At 36.8% G+C, this 16,686-nt stretch overlaps 1 protein-coding gene across 6 annotated transcripts in view; it reads left to right on the top strand.

The window, feature by feature from the left end:
* KIF16B (kinesin family member 16B) overlaps positions 1–16,686 on the top strand; it is a 142,559-nt gene that overhangs the window by 23,425 nt on the left and 102,448 nt on the right. For all 6 annotated transcript variants that reach the window (XM_037405676.1, XM_037405678.1, XM_037405677.1 and 3 more), the window contains exons 5-12: positions 3,509–3,606; positions 4,097–4,206; positions 4,822–4,964; positions 6,636–6,804; positions 6,965–7,096; positions 9,981–10,156; positions 12,080–12,145; positions 14,935–14,994. In XM_037405676.1, coding sequence (XP_037261573.1) covers positions 3,509–3,606; positions 4,097–4,206; positions 4,822–4,964; positions 6,636–6,804; positions 6,965–7,096; positions 9,981–10,156; positions 12,080–12,145; positions 14,935–14,994 — 954 coding nt within the window. The remainder of the gene's footprint in view (positions 1–3,508; positions 3,607–4,096; positions 4,207–4,821; positions 4,965–6,635; positions 6,805–6,964; positions 7,097–9,980; positions 10,157–12,079; positions 12,146–14,934; positions 14,995–16,686) is intronic.

Raw genomic sequence — 16,686 nt, 5'->3', positions numbered from 1 at the left:
GGGAAAAAAAATACATCACATCTTCTCCCAGCAGAATTGAAAAGGAGAATATTACCGCTTGTCCTTCCTTAGATAAATCACTCTTCTGAAATGTAGTAAGATTGGCCACGTTGTACCTCCTTTAGCTTAGGAGAGTAAATTAGCTGTAAATCTTTTTCTTTCAGTTGTCACAGAATAAGTAGCTTTATATTTAACTTCAAAATGGTAAGCAGAATAGACTTTTGTAACCAGAAAAGATCTTATGACCTAGATGTGGATTTCTATTTAAGAAATTTATAAAAGTGACATTTTTATGAGACTACCTCACTGTATGTAATGACCGTAATCATCAAGACATTTTGCAAATGAATAGGTGCTGAAGTTTGTTTGACACTATTCAATAATAAAGGTCTAATCTTCTTGCCATGATACATAAATACTTTAATCTGGCTTTGTACAGAGTGTGTATAAAATATACTCAGCCGCCAAGTTAAATGCTTGAAAATTGATGGCCCTGTCAGAGAGACTACGGTGCTATAAGAAAACTTGAATTGGATATAAATTTTCTTTTTTCCTTACTTCTCCTTAAAAAGTATGATTTCTATTCTCATTTTGCTTTCAGTATCTGCTGTTCTTGGCTCTGGAAGGCTTCTTCTGCAATACTGTGTGCAACAATCATTTCAAGAAATATGTGGACCAGTTAGAATTAAGTCTTGAGCAGAGACACTGAAATGATCAGAGATCTATAAAATACGATCTGTCAGGAAAGTCAGGCTTGCTTATGCAGAGAAAGGAAGATAGTGGAGAAATAAAAAGTCTTCCAAGACATGAGAGGCAGCTGCAGAATGGAAGGGAATGATTTGTTCCCTATGCCCAAGGTAGATGGGTAAAGCCCAGTACATTTAAATTGCAATAAGGAGTTTTCTGGTTAGATAGCACAGAAGGAAAACGGGCTTTTAATGAGAAAATTCAGCTCTGGAGTGAGCTACCTCTTTTGGTTCTACAGATTTCTGTGACTGGAAACTCTGTAACCCAGAAAAAAACCCTGTCAAATATGTAGTTGATTCTGCCCTGGAGCTGTAGGGGGTGAAAAGGGAGAAAATGTTTCAATATAGTTTCTAATGAAGAGTGTACATTCTGTAAGATGTAAATTTTATTGATAAAATATGCTGAGAACTGTGTGTTCCTCCTTTCTCATCGTTATATTGCTATGGTTGAAGTTACTCAATTAGACCTAAATTTTCCTATTTTGAGACCTTTACAGTTGCTAAATGATGTCAGACACTAATGACTTGCCTGAAACTTTGTGATGGATCTTTCATATTTTTTCATTAAGCTTTAATTAAAACTATTCAGGTGTTTCCAAGCATGAGATGAAAGAAAAGTCTTTTTCCCCTTCCAGTGTTCAAAAAAAAAAAAAAAAAAAAAAAGCAAGCGTATAGGAATTTCCAACACTGAACCCTGAAACTTTAACTGGAGGTAGAGAATGATACAGATTGGGAAAGGCTGCTCCTCTGTTAACAAAGGCAACAGTCTCAAAAAAAAGCCTGATTAAACTGCAACTGCAAGTTTCTCCCTTTGACTAGGAGTTGTTATGGTTTTTTTTTTTCTTTTTTTTTTAAACCAAAGTGCAGTAGGGTGAAGGGCTAGGTATGATAGGAGGAGAACAGATTATTATTTCGAAGAATGAGACCTGGTTTGAGAAGGACAGAGAGGGTCTGATTAAGAGGAGGAGGAAGTCGGAAAAGGGCAGAATGGAGGGATAGAGTATAATTTTTTTTTTTTTAAAAAAAAAAGACTGGATGATGAATGAGGAATTATATCGGGGCAAAGGAAAGAAGAAGAGTAGCTCAGAGGTGGCACCTGGAAGAAGATTGCTGGGACAGAGAATGCAGGGGGAAGACGAAGGATGAGGACAGAGGGGGCCAGAGTGGGAGAAGACTGGTGTGCGCTTGGGCAAAAATGGTCAGATTTTATGTGGGGGTCTGAGTAGAAGAGAAATCTTTGCTTGTGGAGCACTCCCCTGCCAGAGTGTGGTGCAGGGGAGTCTGCTGTCCTCATGTTTTTCTGCTGCCAGGTGTCTGTAGAATGCCACCAGGCAAACTCTTGGGTGCCTGGAGTGTCTGGGCTATGCTCATGCTGGATGTTTGGGCTGATATGTCCTATTTGCCTCCTGTTTAATTATAAGGCCCCTAACTCTAAGCAAGAACATTTCTTGCCTCAGCGGCGCATAGAATTAGAATTAGTCCATCGCATCAAATCTCTTGCGTGTTTTTGGACTGGAGGCAAATTATAGCTGGCAGACTGTTTTGTAAGCTACTTCTGAGTTTGCAGCTCTGAGCCTAAAGCTTATCTGTATGTATGTGTCTTCACCCTTTATTCCTGGGAGCTATGTTCACTCATTCCAGCTCTGAAGGAGTGTTAGCTGCTGTCCCGAAGTGGTGGGTAGGAGGTGTGCCCAGCAGGTAGCTGGTCATCTACATAACCAGACCCAGTGGGATGGGGCAGCTGGGAGCAAGCAGCCCCTCGTCAGCTGGGAACAGAGCTGCGTGCGCTCCCCTGCTCCCAGCTCTGCGGCTGGGGATGGCCCTGGCTTTCATTTACTGCTTGCCTGGAAAGGGGTCTCCCTGGAGCAACACGGAGAGGAGAGCTGCATGCTAAGTCTCTGGATATCTCTTGCAGTCTGACACGTGTTTGACATCAGCGGTGGAGCAGCAGACTCACTGGGATGAGGCTCAATTCTCAAGTGCCAGTTTAACAGAGACAATGATGTCCTGCGCTGCTGGCCGCTCTGTTAGCTGAAGTGGCAAAGACCCTGTAATGGATAGTTGCAGCCCTGCTAGTAAACCACGCAGTCTGTAGGGATCTCTGAGAAGGAATATGTTTTTTTTGGTTTGCTTTATTAAACTGACTGAGCACTTTACGTGTAAGAACCCTTTAACTGCAGAGTTGAGCATTCAGAATTTAGATAACAAATTTAATTCAGCTGCATTGTGGGATACAGTGACTGTAGTTTTGGTCTTGTTGTTGCATGGTAATTTATCCAGAGGACCTGCTGCATCCTTCAAGACAGGCAGGACTGTGAGCTGGGCTTTGGGGGTTTGTATAAGAATGGCTCGTGGGTGCATGTTCATGGCTCTTGTCCCGTTCTCTGCAGGTGTTGCCAAGTCCATAGTGAAATGAGAGAGAGGAAGTTAGATGTTATTGAGATAAGGCAGTTCATATGTTGCTCTGAGGAGCTGGTTTCTGCATTAAGCATTTGGGATTATTTGAACTAAAAGGGAGGGACAAAATATATCCCAATAGCAAAGAATTGGAGCTAGTATATATGTTCCAACACACACAAGGATTAAAGTCTCAAGGTGACTTCAGTTAAATAAAGTGCAAGAGAGTATTTGTTGAAAAGTTTTGTTCCCCCTCCCCCCTTTCTGGACGTTGGAATGTTCAGCTAGTGATCTTGGGTTTTATGTTTCAAAATTTATTGTGCATGTGTACATAGCCTTGGAAATAAGAATTATTGTTGTTGCAGGGTGATGCAGGTTTAATACCTCGAATTTGTGAAGGATTATTCAGCAAAATAAGTGAAAAAACAAAGCGGAATGAAGCATCCTTTCGAACAGAAGTCAGGTAGGTCTTGGTGTGTTAATAGCTTGCTGGTTATCAAACTTGTTACAGTTAAAACCACCCGGTTTCACTTTATCTCTGAGAAAAGTGTGTCTTTTTCAAATAACTTTCCATGCTTGCCCTCAATCCTATAATTGATTTTTGTTGGCAGTTGTAGTCAAAATACGCAATACTTCTAACTTCAACAGTTGTGCATTTTGCTTTGATTAAATGATAGTGAAAATGCCTTTGGTACTGAACAGCATCTTCCTTATTTGTACCTTTATTTCAGAGTGGCATTAGGAGATCTTTATCTTGCTAATGTCTGCTTCCCTTCTACTTGCTTCTTGCTTTTTTCCTTATGATACAAGTGTGCTGTAGTCATTACTATCTTTAGCCAGTTTTGGAGCCTAGCTTCTCCAGACATCTTGCTTTCAAACACAGTGTTAAGACAGCTCTCCTTCCTTTAAAGACTGTTGAATCAGTCAGTGGTTTTCTAATCTTTTTCTTTCAGTTATCTGGAAATTTATAATGAACGTGTGAGAGATCTTCTCAGACGGAAGTCATCAAAAACTAATAATTTACGAATACGAGAACATCCGAAGGACGGGCCGTATGTTGAGGGTAAAGTGTTTTGCACTGGATATTTTATTACCTCTGTATATTCTAAAATGTCACGTCTAATTGCATAGGACATTTTTATCTTTTAAAATATAAATGATGATGGATACAGTGCTTTCATTTGATATAAAAGATTAAAGGAGAATATCCTCTCATTTTGTATCCCCATTTGCTTTCCCAATTCTAAGCTTATTATACATACAGTTTTTATCTCTAAACTTAAACCACATTTTTAAATAATGTTAAGAGATGCAATTGGTTTTAAGAACTTGTTGACTGTAATTTATAAATCTTTAATGTTTAGATGGAAAGAACCTATTAGAATCTAATTGTCTTAATCTGTCCTCTACTAGGGAAGGTTCACAGCTCTCGAGGGTTTATCTTATGTTAATGCACTAAATACTTTAGTAAGATTGCATATTTTTTTCTTGATTTACTGTAAATGTCTAAATTCTCCATTGCTCACATGAGGCTTCATTGCTTTCCTTAATTGATAAACAAGTATGACAATAAACACTAATTTAGCAATACTTTGCAGTAGTGGGGGCAATTTGAATCTTTTTTTAAAGAAAATCAAGTGCATGTATGAGCACACTGTAACACTCTGCTCTTCTTCAGATTTGTCTAAACATTTAGTGCAAAATTATGCTGATGTAGAGGAACTTATGGATGCAGGAAATATAAATAGAACAACTGCTGCAACTGGAATGAATGATGTCAGTAGTAGGTCGCACGCCATTTTCACTATCAACTTCACTCAGGTAACAAAGCACCACCCCCCACCCCCCGTCTTAATATGTGTTTATATGTGAATATAAGTAGTTCATACGATAATTAAAAAAATAAGGTTGTCAGATAAACAGGTATGGGTAGGTAATGACTGTGGTGTTGTCCTGTGATAGAGGAATTTAGAAGTGTAAAAATACTATTCTGAGTATTATAAATATGTTTATCAGTGATAATAATCTTTAAAATTTACAGCGTAATGTGATTAATTAAAATGCTATTTAATAGATTTTGAGGAAATAATTATTGGAAGTTCGGGGTGATTAACGGTGACCAGTGGTGGTGTGTTCTACGATGCTGCTGGGATAGGAGTGGGTGAGGAGCATGTTGTGTCAGACCTCAGCCGGAGCTGAGCGTGGGCTACCTTTTATGCTCTAGTGTTATCCAAGGTTAGCGAAAAAAAATGTCTCCATGGCTGAAATCTTAGAGTGTGGAAATGTTTTCTGAGTGTTTTCTTGCTGACTCTTCGTCAGTTACTGTTGGAAACCTATTTATGTTCCTGGATTTACTCATAGAATAATGGAGAGATTTAACATGTTTTCTCAGACCATGGTGATCTTTTTGTTTATATGTAGTAAGCTCCTTTTCTAATGACTTTTACTCTTCACTGTTTTTGGGAGGCTTTTTAGACAGTCCACGGGTAACCTGCTAGATGAAGAAAAGACAGCAGAGTGGTGGTTCACTCTCCCGACAGAACTTTTTGCATCTCTCTCCCCAAAAACACACAAACACGCACAAAATCCCACGCACCAGCTGTTCACTAATGATGAATTGCTCATTGCAAAGCTTTCAGAAGAGGATGAGAGGCAGGCAGCAAAAAGTTTTGTTCTACTGTTGTACTGCAAAAGTAGAAGGAAGTTTGAAACAGGGCACTCTGAGTTGATTTATATGAATTAAGATAAAAACTGGGAGGAAGCCTCAGTTAAAATCATAGAATAAAAGTGCAGTTGCTACTTACCTGAACTCAAAGACAGGTAGAGAAATTGAGCGTAAATGTGTCTGTGTATGCTGTAATTTCTTGTTGAAAGCTAATGTAGAATCGTAGAATCATTTAGGTAGGAAAAGACCTTTAAGATCACAAAGTCCAACCGTTAACCCAGCACAGCCAAGCCCATCACTAAACCATGTCCCTAACTGCCCCATCTACACATCTTTTAGATACCTCCAGGGATGGTGACTCAACCACTTTCCTGGGCAGCCTTTCCCAATGCTTTGACAACCTTTTCAGTGAATAAATTTTTCCTAATATCCAATCTAAACCTGCCCTGGTGCAACTTGAGGCTGTTTCCTCGTCCTGTCACTTTTCACTGAGGAAGAGAGACCGCTGTTGAAAGCTTAGTAAAACAAATGCAGCAAAAATTCACTGTGCGTCATGTAAATACCAATTCACAGTTGTCAGCGCATGTCTGTAAGTGGCTAGGAAGCTGCAAATATTACAATTTAAAGTAGTAACTACTCGTGTGGGAGTTATGCAGCAATTCATGATCAAATGCCTTTCTGTGACATCTCTAATATACCTGTCTTCTTAAACTCTGCTTTTGTAAACAAGTTAAGGTAAACATGGAAAGGGCCACTGAGTTGGACTCAGTAAAATTTCAGAATTTCATAGCTTAACATACTTCTCTTTATTTTTTATTTTTATGTAGGCTAAATTTGATTCTGAAATGCCTTGTGAAACTGTTAGCAAGATTCATTTGGTAGATCTTGCTGGAAGTGAGAGAGCAGATGCCACTGGTGCCACCGGGGTTAGATTAAAGGAAGGAGGGAATATTAACAAATCTCTAGTTACTCTGGGAAATGTAATTTCTGCCTTAGGTAAGTCTGGTTTTTGTGCTTGTCTGTTTTGTTTTTTTAGTCATTAAATACCTTTCTGCTTATTTACTTACACAAATAGTGGCCTAACGCATACTGTTTTATAAAATGAATGAAAATACATAATTGCATTTTTTTTTTTTTTTTTACCTTCACATCACAGCTGATTTATCTCAGGATGCAACAAATCCTCTTTCAAAGAAGAAACAAGTATTTGTGCCTTACAGGGACTCTGTGTTGACTTGGCTGTTAAAAGATAGCCTGGGAGGAAACTCTAAAACTATAATGATTGCCAGTAAGTGTTTTTAAATTATTCTTTGCATTTTGAACAGTTCATGCTTAATAGAAGTGACTGGCTGTAAATATTTAGATTGCTGATGCTTTGTTAAGGCAGAATGTTGTTTACACATATTAATGATTTCTTTCTTTCAGAGTTTTCTAGTAATACTCTGCCTTTACCTACACTCTGCAGAACATCTCTTCCAATGGTAGAACCGTGTAGGTTCTCATTGTGTATATGGGGGCAGCCTAGTGGTCTAGAAATGTCATGAACAACAGCAGGTTTGCCTCCTGAATTTGACAGCTTCATTTTCATCTGCTGTTTATCTCTTTGAGTGCTTATATCACTTGCTGAGTATTTGGTCACAAGCATAACAAGGCATCCAGATTGTGCATGTACAGTCCTTAGATGCTTGTTTGTGTAAGGATCATCCAAATGTATAGCCCAATTGCTTACATTTGCCCTGACATATACCTTGCGGCTGTTTCTTTGACATATGCACAGTGTAATGATTAGCTAATGTGAGCAGTTAAACTTCAAGTAATAGTTCCTGTTTATTCTTGAGGTCTGTTTGCATTCCAGACAGCTCCATTACTCATGGTAAATGCTCAAACATGGACCTAGATGTAGTCTTGTACTTTTCTCCCCTTACACCTCTTCTCCTTAGGTTGCAGACTTGCATCCCCAGTAAAAAAAACAAACCCAAAACAATCCCACCAGCTTTGTGCGTCTAGTCAATACTGATATATGCACCAGTTTGCTTTTCCAAAACTTGTGGTGGTGTTTGTTGTATTAGCAGCAGAAACAACCTGGTCTCTTTTGACATTAAGTGATTAAGACAGTCATCTTTATTTAACCTACTTTTTGAATGCACACAGCTTTTTAACTTTTTGTCTAAATTTATTTATGATGTAATTTTGCAAACTTTTCTTACAGTTTCCTTTTTACCTGTAGGAAGCTCTGTAATGATAATTTGGTTTAAAAACCTACCTACAACATACGTATTGCAGTTTTTTCAACGAATTGTAATGGGAATTCCATTCCTCAAAAAACCACAAGTGAAGCTGGGGAGATGATTAAGGGGAGGGGAGGATTTTGGATCTTGGAGACACAAGGTGTGAAGAAAAGAGCAGCGTTGAAATTTGTCACTTTCCTGCTCAAATGAAATGCAGTGTAACTGATGCAGTCCTCTTGTGGGAATGGTGGAAGAGCAGAATCAAGGGAATAAAATGCATTGGATCATATTCTGGTTCTTCAGTTGCTGTGTAATAGTCAAATTCTTTGCATAGCAGTTCTTTTGATGCATGATTTTGGGGATGATTGTGGAATCCATGCTACTTTTCCTTATGCGTAGTAGTACCAAAAGAAGATCTTGGACCAGACTGCTTTGTTTTTCTGGCAGTTTAAGTAACACTGTACTGGCATCTTTCTTCTTGATGTTTTCTTTCAGTTACATGGTTAAGTCATTTGTTTAGTGTTTTTAGGGTTTGGGTTTGGGGTTTTTTTTGTTTGTTTTTGGGTTTTTTTTGACAGAAAGATTGGGAAGAGAAGTTTTAGACACACTGAACTTTCAGTGCCTACACTAATAATTACAGTGCTCAGCTCTTTTTCAACTACTTCCTCATCTATTAATGATGCTTCTGCTAGGTAGAGCCCTGATGGTTGATCTTTTCTCCAATAGTAACTCTACTAGTAATGTGGCCGAATTGCCTAACAGAGCCTGACAAGCTGTCTGGATATGTTTGGCCTGCCTTTTCTGTAACTAAACACCAAAAAAGCAGGAAGATCATCTCAAACTGTAGGAAAGGTTCTTAAAAATACCTCCAATTCTGATTTGTCATATTTCTATAACATATTGTAACAGCCCTCCAGAAAGAGAATAATTGAGTAGTGTAGAAGAGGCAGTAGATAAAGTAGGGAAGTGGTAGTGTGAGCTAGGGGAAGTATAGTCTGTTGCCAAGTGCGTCTCCCCTAATTCAGGGAGTCTCTACCACAAAAAGAATGTTTATTACTGTTGAGAGAATGAGGAAGACCAGAATATTTTGGTTGCTTGATTATTTTTTCATGTATTTTCATTGTCTGGTTCTCTGGGTCTCTTGTTTGGTTTGATTATTAACATTTCTGGTCCCTCATCATTTCTACATGGTGTTTTCATCTGTGTTTTTATCATCTGTTTAGATGCAGTAATTATCTTTTTAATTGGGAACATCTTGTATATTATTAGGAAAATTTAGTGAAGAATAGCATTAGCACTTTTATTTAAACTCTGTTGGTTTTCCTGGTTAAGTTGCCCATAAAAATAATACTGGTTTCTCTTGATGCATCAGACAGTTAACAGTTCTGTAGGCTGCCAGATACCTGCAGCTCAGCAGAACAGCTAGGTTTGTAAATTACAGAAGCTCTTCTCGTTTTTGTTTTCATGTCTGCTTTTTGTTTGAATGCTGTTTAATTTCCCTTCAAAATGTGGACTGAACCTACTGTGTTTCTACCTGAAATTATTTTTCTATTCAGTGATTACATTGACACTTACAAAATGCTCACCATTTTTCTTACTGTTGTAAAAAAATTGCAAGAAAACCTATGAAGTGTTCATATAGGATGTTTACGCTTACCAGAGAAATGTAAGTGGATTGACAGCAATATCTTTTTACAGTGCTTGATTGTTAGACCTGATTATTCTAATTCACTCTTCTAATACTGTGTTTACTAAGCAAAATTACAGTGACATGAAAGCAGTGGAGCTAGGTGAAGAATTGGAACAAACTGTAGCCATACTGGTTAATCATGTATTTCTGTCTCTTCATCCACATTGAGTTTATCTGACTTCAAAAATACAAACTAACTTTATTAAATGAAACATATGGTGCTGGATAAACTGTTTCTGATTTCATCTCCTTAGCTATTTCACCTGCTGATGTCAATTATGGAGAAACTTTAAGTACACTTCGCTATGCAAATAGAGCCAAAAACATCATCAACAAGCCTACTATTAATGAAGATCCTAACGTCAAACTGATCCGTGAGCTGAGAGCTGAAATTGCCCGATTAAAAGCCCTGCTTGCTCAAGGGAATCAGGTTAGCTTTACTTGAAATTTATGTGTAATTTTCCTTGAGTTGTAACATCTATTTCTAGAATGTAATGAGATAATTATCTTTCGTTATATTGATTTGAGTAAACAAGCTCTATGAGGCTATGAATGAATATTATTTTCCTGATTGAATCAGTTTCCATATGGCCAGTAGATTACCTGTTAACATAAGGGCAGAAAAATTGTCATCCCAAAGCTTTTAGTTTTCTCTTAATATAATCAGAGCCTGATTGCAGTGTGCTATGGAATAGGTTGTCACCACAGCATAAGGAGACTGAGCAGTAACATTTCCTGCGTCTAGCCTGATGGACTGAAGAGCTACTTTTATCTAGTATCTTAAAAGAAGTAGAAGGTATGAAGTATTGATGTGTAAATAAATGTGTAAATAAAAAGATGTAGGAGTATGGATTAGTTTGAACAATACATTTTACTTGTGTTTGACTGCACAGTACATTAGAAAGCATGTAATGTGCTAAATGTGTAGAAGTATTTTCAGTGGTGGTGTAAGAAAAAGCATCATGCTATACTTCCCTTTTGCATGATCCTCTTTGTTCTTTTTCCTTCTGTCAGTATTAGCCACTATAAACTGCACAGCTCAGTTAGCCTTAATTTCTCATCTGTTTCCAGGATGGTGAAAACAAGCTAACAATAAGGAATATGCGATTGGTTCAGGCCAGTCGTCTCTTCTAAATAATGTCGCTCGGGACTGCTAGATGTCATACTTGAACAATTACCATTTGAAAGTATTTGAAATGGTACTTCAGATTTATTTCTAGAACTCTCTAATTTTATTTTAGATGGGCTGTGCAATGTCAAATGTCAGTTCAGCATAGACTTTGTTTTAATAGAAGGCTAGCACTTCAGCTAGATTTTGTGCTGTAAAACATTTGCTGGAAAAGGTAATGGGACCACAGCTGGAAGCAGTAATAAGAATTGTAGATGACTGAAGCGGAGAGCTCTGCTTTGTCACAAACAATTAGAAACTCTTTGTGGGGTTGCATTACTCTATTATACTTGTGTTTCTCCTGTATTCTTTGGGAGGGGGAAATTAATTTATTTTCGAATATGTTTTGATTTAAAGTTAGCAAAGTAGGTGAAACTTGGACCCCTTTGAAGATCTAATGCTTTAACCTAGTTCCAAGCTGTAAAACAGGGGTTATCACAAAATAAATCTGCTTCAGCCATAGGGTGTGATAGATGGCTGTGTGGGAGACAACAGAGGGCTTACTTAACTTAATGGAATTTGTGATGGTTGGTAAAACAGCAGGTGGTGTTATGTATGCACAGTAGAATATAAATCTCTGTATAATTTCTTTTGTGGTTTTCCTTTATATTCCTAGAATACTGTATTGCAAATGCTTCTGTAGATCACTGAAGATACTGGTTATCAAAATATAGTGCTGGATTCAGTGTAGAAGGTCACATGAGTATTGCTTGCGTGTGTGTGTGTGTTGTGTAGTAGTTTTCCTTTTCTAAGGCCGGTTACCTTAATACATATTTATTAAAGTTAAACAATATACATACGCGTAATAGTGAAATGGTTAAGTATGATGCATAATAAATTTGCATGTTTCATGGAAATAAGATAGCTGTATCAGGAATTACACATTGTAAACATGTCTCAAGTTTCAGTGTCTGAATGTGTGTGACCATGTATATACATAGTGAATGAAGATAGTACTGAAACCAATGATTTGTGTTTGAAATAGCTCCTTTTGACAAGATTTTGATTGGTCTGTTTACAGTATTTCAAGGTAAAATTGTGTATATTGGAGTTCAAAACACTTCATCCTAAATAATCAAAAAAGTTGAACTGCATTTCTTTCATTTGGTTCCACCAGAAATTTTAACTTTTTTCTTTTTTTTTTTTTTTTTTTAACTTGATGATCCTTACATTTTACAATTTTAGATTGCCCTCTTGGATTCTCCAACAGCTTTAAGTATGGAAGAAAAGCTTCAGCAGAATGAAGCAAGGGTGAGTTATAATTTCATAAAACATTTTTTAAACAACAACAACAAAAAAAAAACCAAAGAAAAGGGGGAGGGCGTCTGGATGCAAGAGTGTTGATAATTTTCAGGATGTTTTTTTTGATACACAACTAGATTTTTCTCCCACCAAACAGCATTGTCTCTTAGTGCTTTTTTTAAAAAAAAACAATGTGTGAACTTGTAGTTTTGTTATCCTACTAATGTAAGGTAACATTATAACTAAGAACAAAGTGTATCTGATATTTATATAACAGTTCTGTTTAATGAAAATATTTGTTCCCAGGCCAGCTTGCTTCAGTAAAAATGTATATTTGTAAATGGAATGGAGAGGGAAAAGCCACTAAATCAGAGTAATCAGTAACCAGTAATCACGGTAGCAAAGCATTCTGCAGTAAAAGATTTATGGGGAAAATGGTCAACTCTTTTCAAGTAATTAATAACTTGTGTTGTGGGATAGGCTTTCAGAAAACTTCAGTCTTTAAATCTGATATGTACAAATATGTTCAGTACCTAATTAGCTGTCTTTTTGGGGGAGGGTCTCAATACTTTGTAGTGTGCCTCACAACAAGCTGTTTTAATAATCCAGCCCAGCGTAGAGGCTGGGAAAGATTCCCAAACAGGTATAGATATACTCACAGATTCCAAAAGAATATAGATACAATGGTACTCTCTCTAATTTGCAATCTTTCATTCTTTATTCTATCATTCTGTTTTAATTCTTTTCTATAGCCTGTTTGTAAAACTACTGCAAACTGTTTTTAAAAAAATGCTATTACTCAGACTTTGGAAGAGGAGAGAGAAAAGTATTTGGAATCATTCCGCTATGTGGCAGCAAATATTTAGTGCTGAATATTGTCAGTAAGATGCCAATCAAATGTAGATATGATGCCTTGAAAAAATAAGGGCTTCTTACCTGTTTCAAATAATAAGGTTTATACTGGTACTGCTTAGACCTTTACAGAAGGTGAAAGAATGAATACATTGCTTTGAGAATCCTGTTTTGACCTAAGTAGTTGGTACAGTATGTGCTTCTCAGGATTCCTGTTGGTAATACCAATTTTTAAAACATGTTGAAATACTTTTCAATGAAATGATACCTTAACAATAAACTTCTTGACAAAAATGAAAGTAATATGTGTATTAGTATGAACTATAGCTGCAAAGTAGACTCCAGGCTTCTCCATCAGCCAGCTTTCTGCTAGGAATGCATTTTCCAACTCTGTAGTATATGGAGGAATCCTTACTGTGCTGTATTCTATAATTGCAGCAGGACCTACTTAACCATAGTATGAGCCTTCAGTTGCAAACTATTTTTTGTCATATTCATACTAGGTTTTAAAAAGTTTTTAGCTGAATCAGAGGGGAATGATAATATTGTTAGTTATGTGTAGTGTGCTTTTATTTTTGTGCACAAATGAAAAGCTTTTATCTAAGAGTAGCTGAGTAAAATAAACTGCTGACTCTATGCTAATTAGAGTGTTATTCATGCTCTGACAGTAATCACTGCTTGTCCTGCTCAGAAGTGTTGGCCCCTCTGCGTGGGGAGTATATCGAGCATATTTTATTATCTTTTGTCAGCCTCATTAAAAGGTTATGTGATTACTATTCATGATAATTACAATAGACATAATTACTGAAGAATTGTAGTAGATGCTGCAGTGGTAATAGCTTTTTTATAATTGAATGAGTGCAATAATTAATTTGTTTATACAGATCTAAAGACTTTATCACCATATTTAAATTATCTGACTAATATATGGTGGGTTTCTTTAATGAGTTGGTTTGTCCTTATATAAGAACAATTTTTAAATTGTTTCTGAGGAATAAAAATTGTGCTGGTATGATGAACAGACTTACGATAGACCTTCATGTTTTTCTTTAATCTTTTCAATTTTTTTTTTAACATTTCGACTAGCAGCAGCAGGAATGATAATGATGCATGGAAAAATGTGCTTGCTTTCTGTTATTGAAATCTTGAGATACAGGTGGAGATAGGAGAATTTTCTTTAGTTCGCATTGATTAATTTGCAGCTGATTTGCAAAGACAACTGGGAAGCTAGGCTGTACATGGCAAATGTGGAGGTGTTTGGAGGAACTGCATTGAAGACTTTCTTTTTTTTTTTTTTTTTTTTTTTTAACAGTGGTTTTATATCTAAAGTAATAAAAGCACATAGCTGGTTCCCCCCCCCCCAGCTTTTCTGCAGATGAAGAGAATTTAAATAGTAAAATTTTGTGTGTAATGCCTTTGCAAGCAGCTTCTGACTTCTGTGCTTGTTTCTACCAAGTGTGTGATTTCTAAGTTGTAGCAAACATTGTTCTGGTTCTCTCCTGAAGGCTGCCTGTCTGCTGCTTTTTCTCCATACTGTCCTCTGGGAGGGTATTTTAGCCTGAACATGCCTACCTGTGCCTTAGGAAAAGAGCTGTTGTTTTGTTACAGCTAAGGGATCAATGTGTGGCAGTAGACTTCATAGTACTGATGAAGCAGTTTATGGAATTATTCCATTTCCTTGAAAATGCCTGCCATTATTTGAAGTGGCTATCCCTGTCCTTCATTTGGTACTATAAAATAAGAATTTTGTGATTTTCCTTTTTGGGAGAGAGATATTGTAGCTATGGCCACTTAATGTAGGAGCAATAGTCCTGTTCTAAATATTTAAGTATTAAACTTCACGAAGAATTGCACAGAGGTTTAGTACCTTTCTGAGAATGCGTTATCAAGGACTTTAGAAGAGATGTGATTTTTCCCTCCCCCCCAATATTTGTTTTCTTTTATAGGTACAAGAGCTGACCAAGGAGTGGACAAACAAGTGGAACGAAACTCAAGATATTCTGAAAGTAAGGCAAATAAATAATTTTTCAGCTTGTCTTTTACACTAGCCTTAACAATTTTCCTTCAAAAAAAAAAAAAGATCCTCTTCTACATCACCTTCTTTGTCTGCTTTTAATAACACAAAATTTTCTCAGGCTTGTTTTAGCTTATACTGGAGAATTAGTTTTTGAGGGTTTTTAAGAGTAAATATTCAGGCACAGTGGTATTCCTGAATAAGATTTTTAAATAATATAAACAAAAGTTAACACAACCCTTTCCTTCACCTTAGTGACCTCAGTGCAAAACAGCTGATCTCCAACAAGTCTTTAAATTACTGAATATATGTGGTGGATTTTATTTTGAGTTGCAAATGAAAAGAAGACCTGAGGCAGGGACAAGTGGATCCCTCATCCCCTTGGTAGTTGTGTTGTATCAGCAAGACCTGTGAATAATCACCTTTTATGTTATACTGGGTGTCTCGGTGCATGCAGTGCATAGTGGACACATATTTTTGCATCGGCCTTCGCATTTATGTTTCAGCCAGAAATCGCTTGTAAACTTTAAAAGCAACTTTCAACGGGTTTTCTGCAGTTGAATCTCCTCCAGTAGGTCTTCGTCAAACCAAACAGATGCATCTGATCTAAGCATGCTCTGGAATCCCAAGCACAGGGATTTTTGCAGCTGGTTCATATAAGCTGGCCTATGTTGCACTCTGGCTCTGGACTGCTGAAGCAGTTAAATCCTCACAGTCCTCTCTTGCGTTTTGTAGATTTAGTACATATCTAAAAGGGCAACTTGACAATTTCCATACTCTCTGTTTTGCATGATGTAAAATTTTTACATTGCTGAGATTTTTGTGTTCTTTGCATGAATCTTTGCTTTCCTGCTGTCCAGTTGTACTGGTAAGATTTTATACTGGTATTTGGCTCACAATTAAGGTGATAGTCTGAGGTAATATTTTAATGGGACACTTCACAATTCCATACACGCATACAAGCACACGTGTGCACGTGCACAAACACACACACAAGAGTAATTCCCACAATTTTTTTCATAATGTAAACTAACATTTTTTTCAAATATTTTAAGTATTCTAATTTAACTATTATTTTTTATTAAATAAGAATTTTGAAAACAAAGGTTAAGCTTTCATGACTTGCTGTATATGCTGAGCATTAACTTGTTTGGAGTGCAATCCAAGAAAGCATTTAGAAGTAATTTTTTAATTCTCCTTATCACTGAAACTTGATTTTTGTAGTTCATTTTTGCTGTATATCACTTTTCGATTCCTTCAGATTTTTTGTAAGTTCACCACTGTGTCTTTTGTCTGACTTCCAAATAAGTTGAATGACTCCATGCTTAAAAATAAAAATAAAGCACAGATAGCATAGACAACAGAGCAGGGTGGGTAACTGCTTAGCAGATGGCATGACAGAATGGACCGTTTAATGTCTGTCTTGATAGTGAACTGGGAATTACCATTTGCATATTCTTCAGAGATGTTTTGGTCCAGTTTTATGTTACTTCTGTGTTATTTTGAAGCATCTATATGTGTATAGAACTCCATTAATTTCCTCTTTACTCACATCTGGGTTAGGGAGTTCATTGTTACATGAAGAATTTGTGAATTTTGGTCAAATGTGAAAGTGAACATGATGTAGCATATGAGAAGTTTATAAAGCTTTATGTTGGAAATGCACTGATTCTTGCACAGAAAT

This window comes from Falco rusticolus, chromosome 12 (assembly GCF_015220075.1).
Source record: "Falco rusticolus isolate bFalRus1 chromosome 12, bFalRus1.pri, whole genome shotgun sequence".
NCBI classification, from domain to species: domain Eukaryota; kingdom Metazoa; phylum Chordata; class Aves; order Falconiformes; family Falconidae; genus Falco; species Falco rusticolus.
The sequence above is the reverse complement of the archived record's forward strand: the minus strand, read 5'-3'. Positions and strand labels throughout refer to the sequence as shown.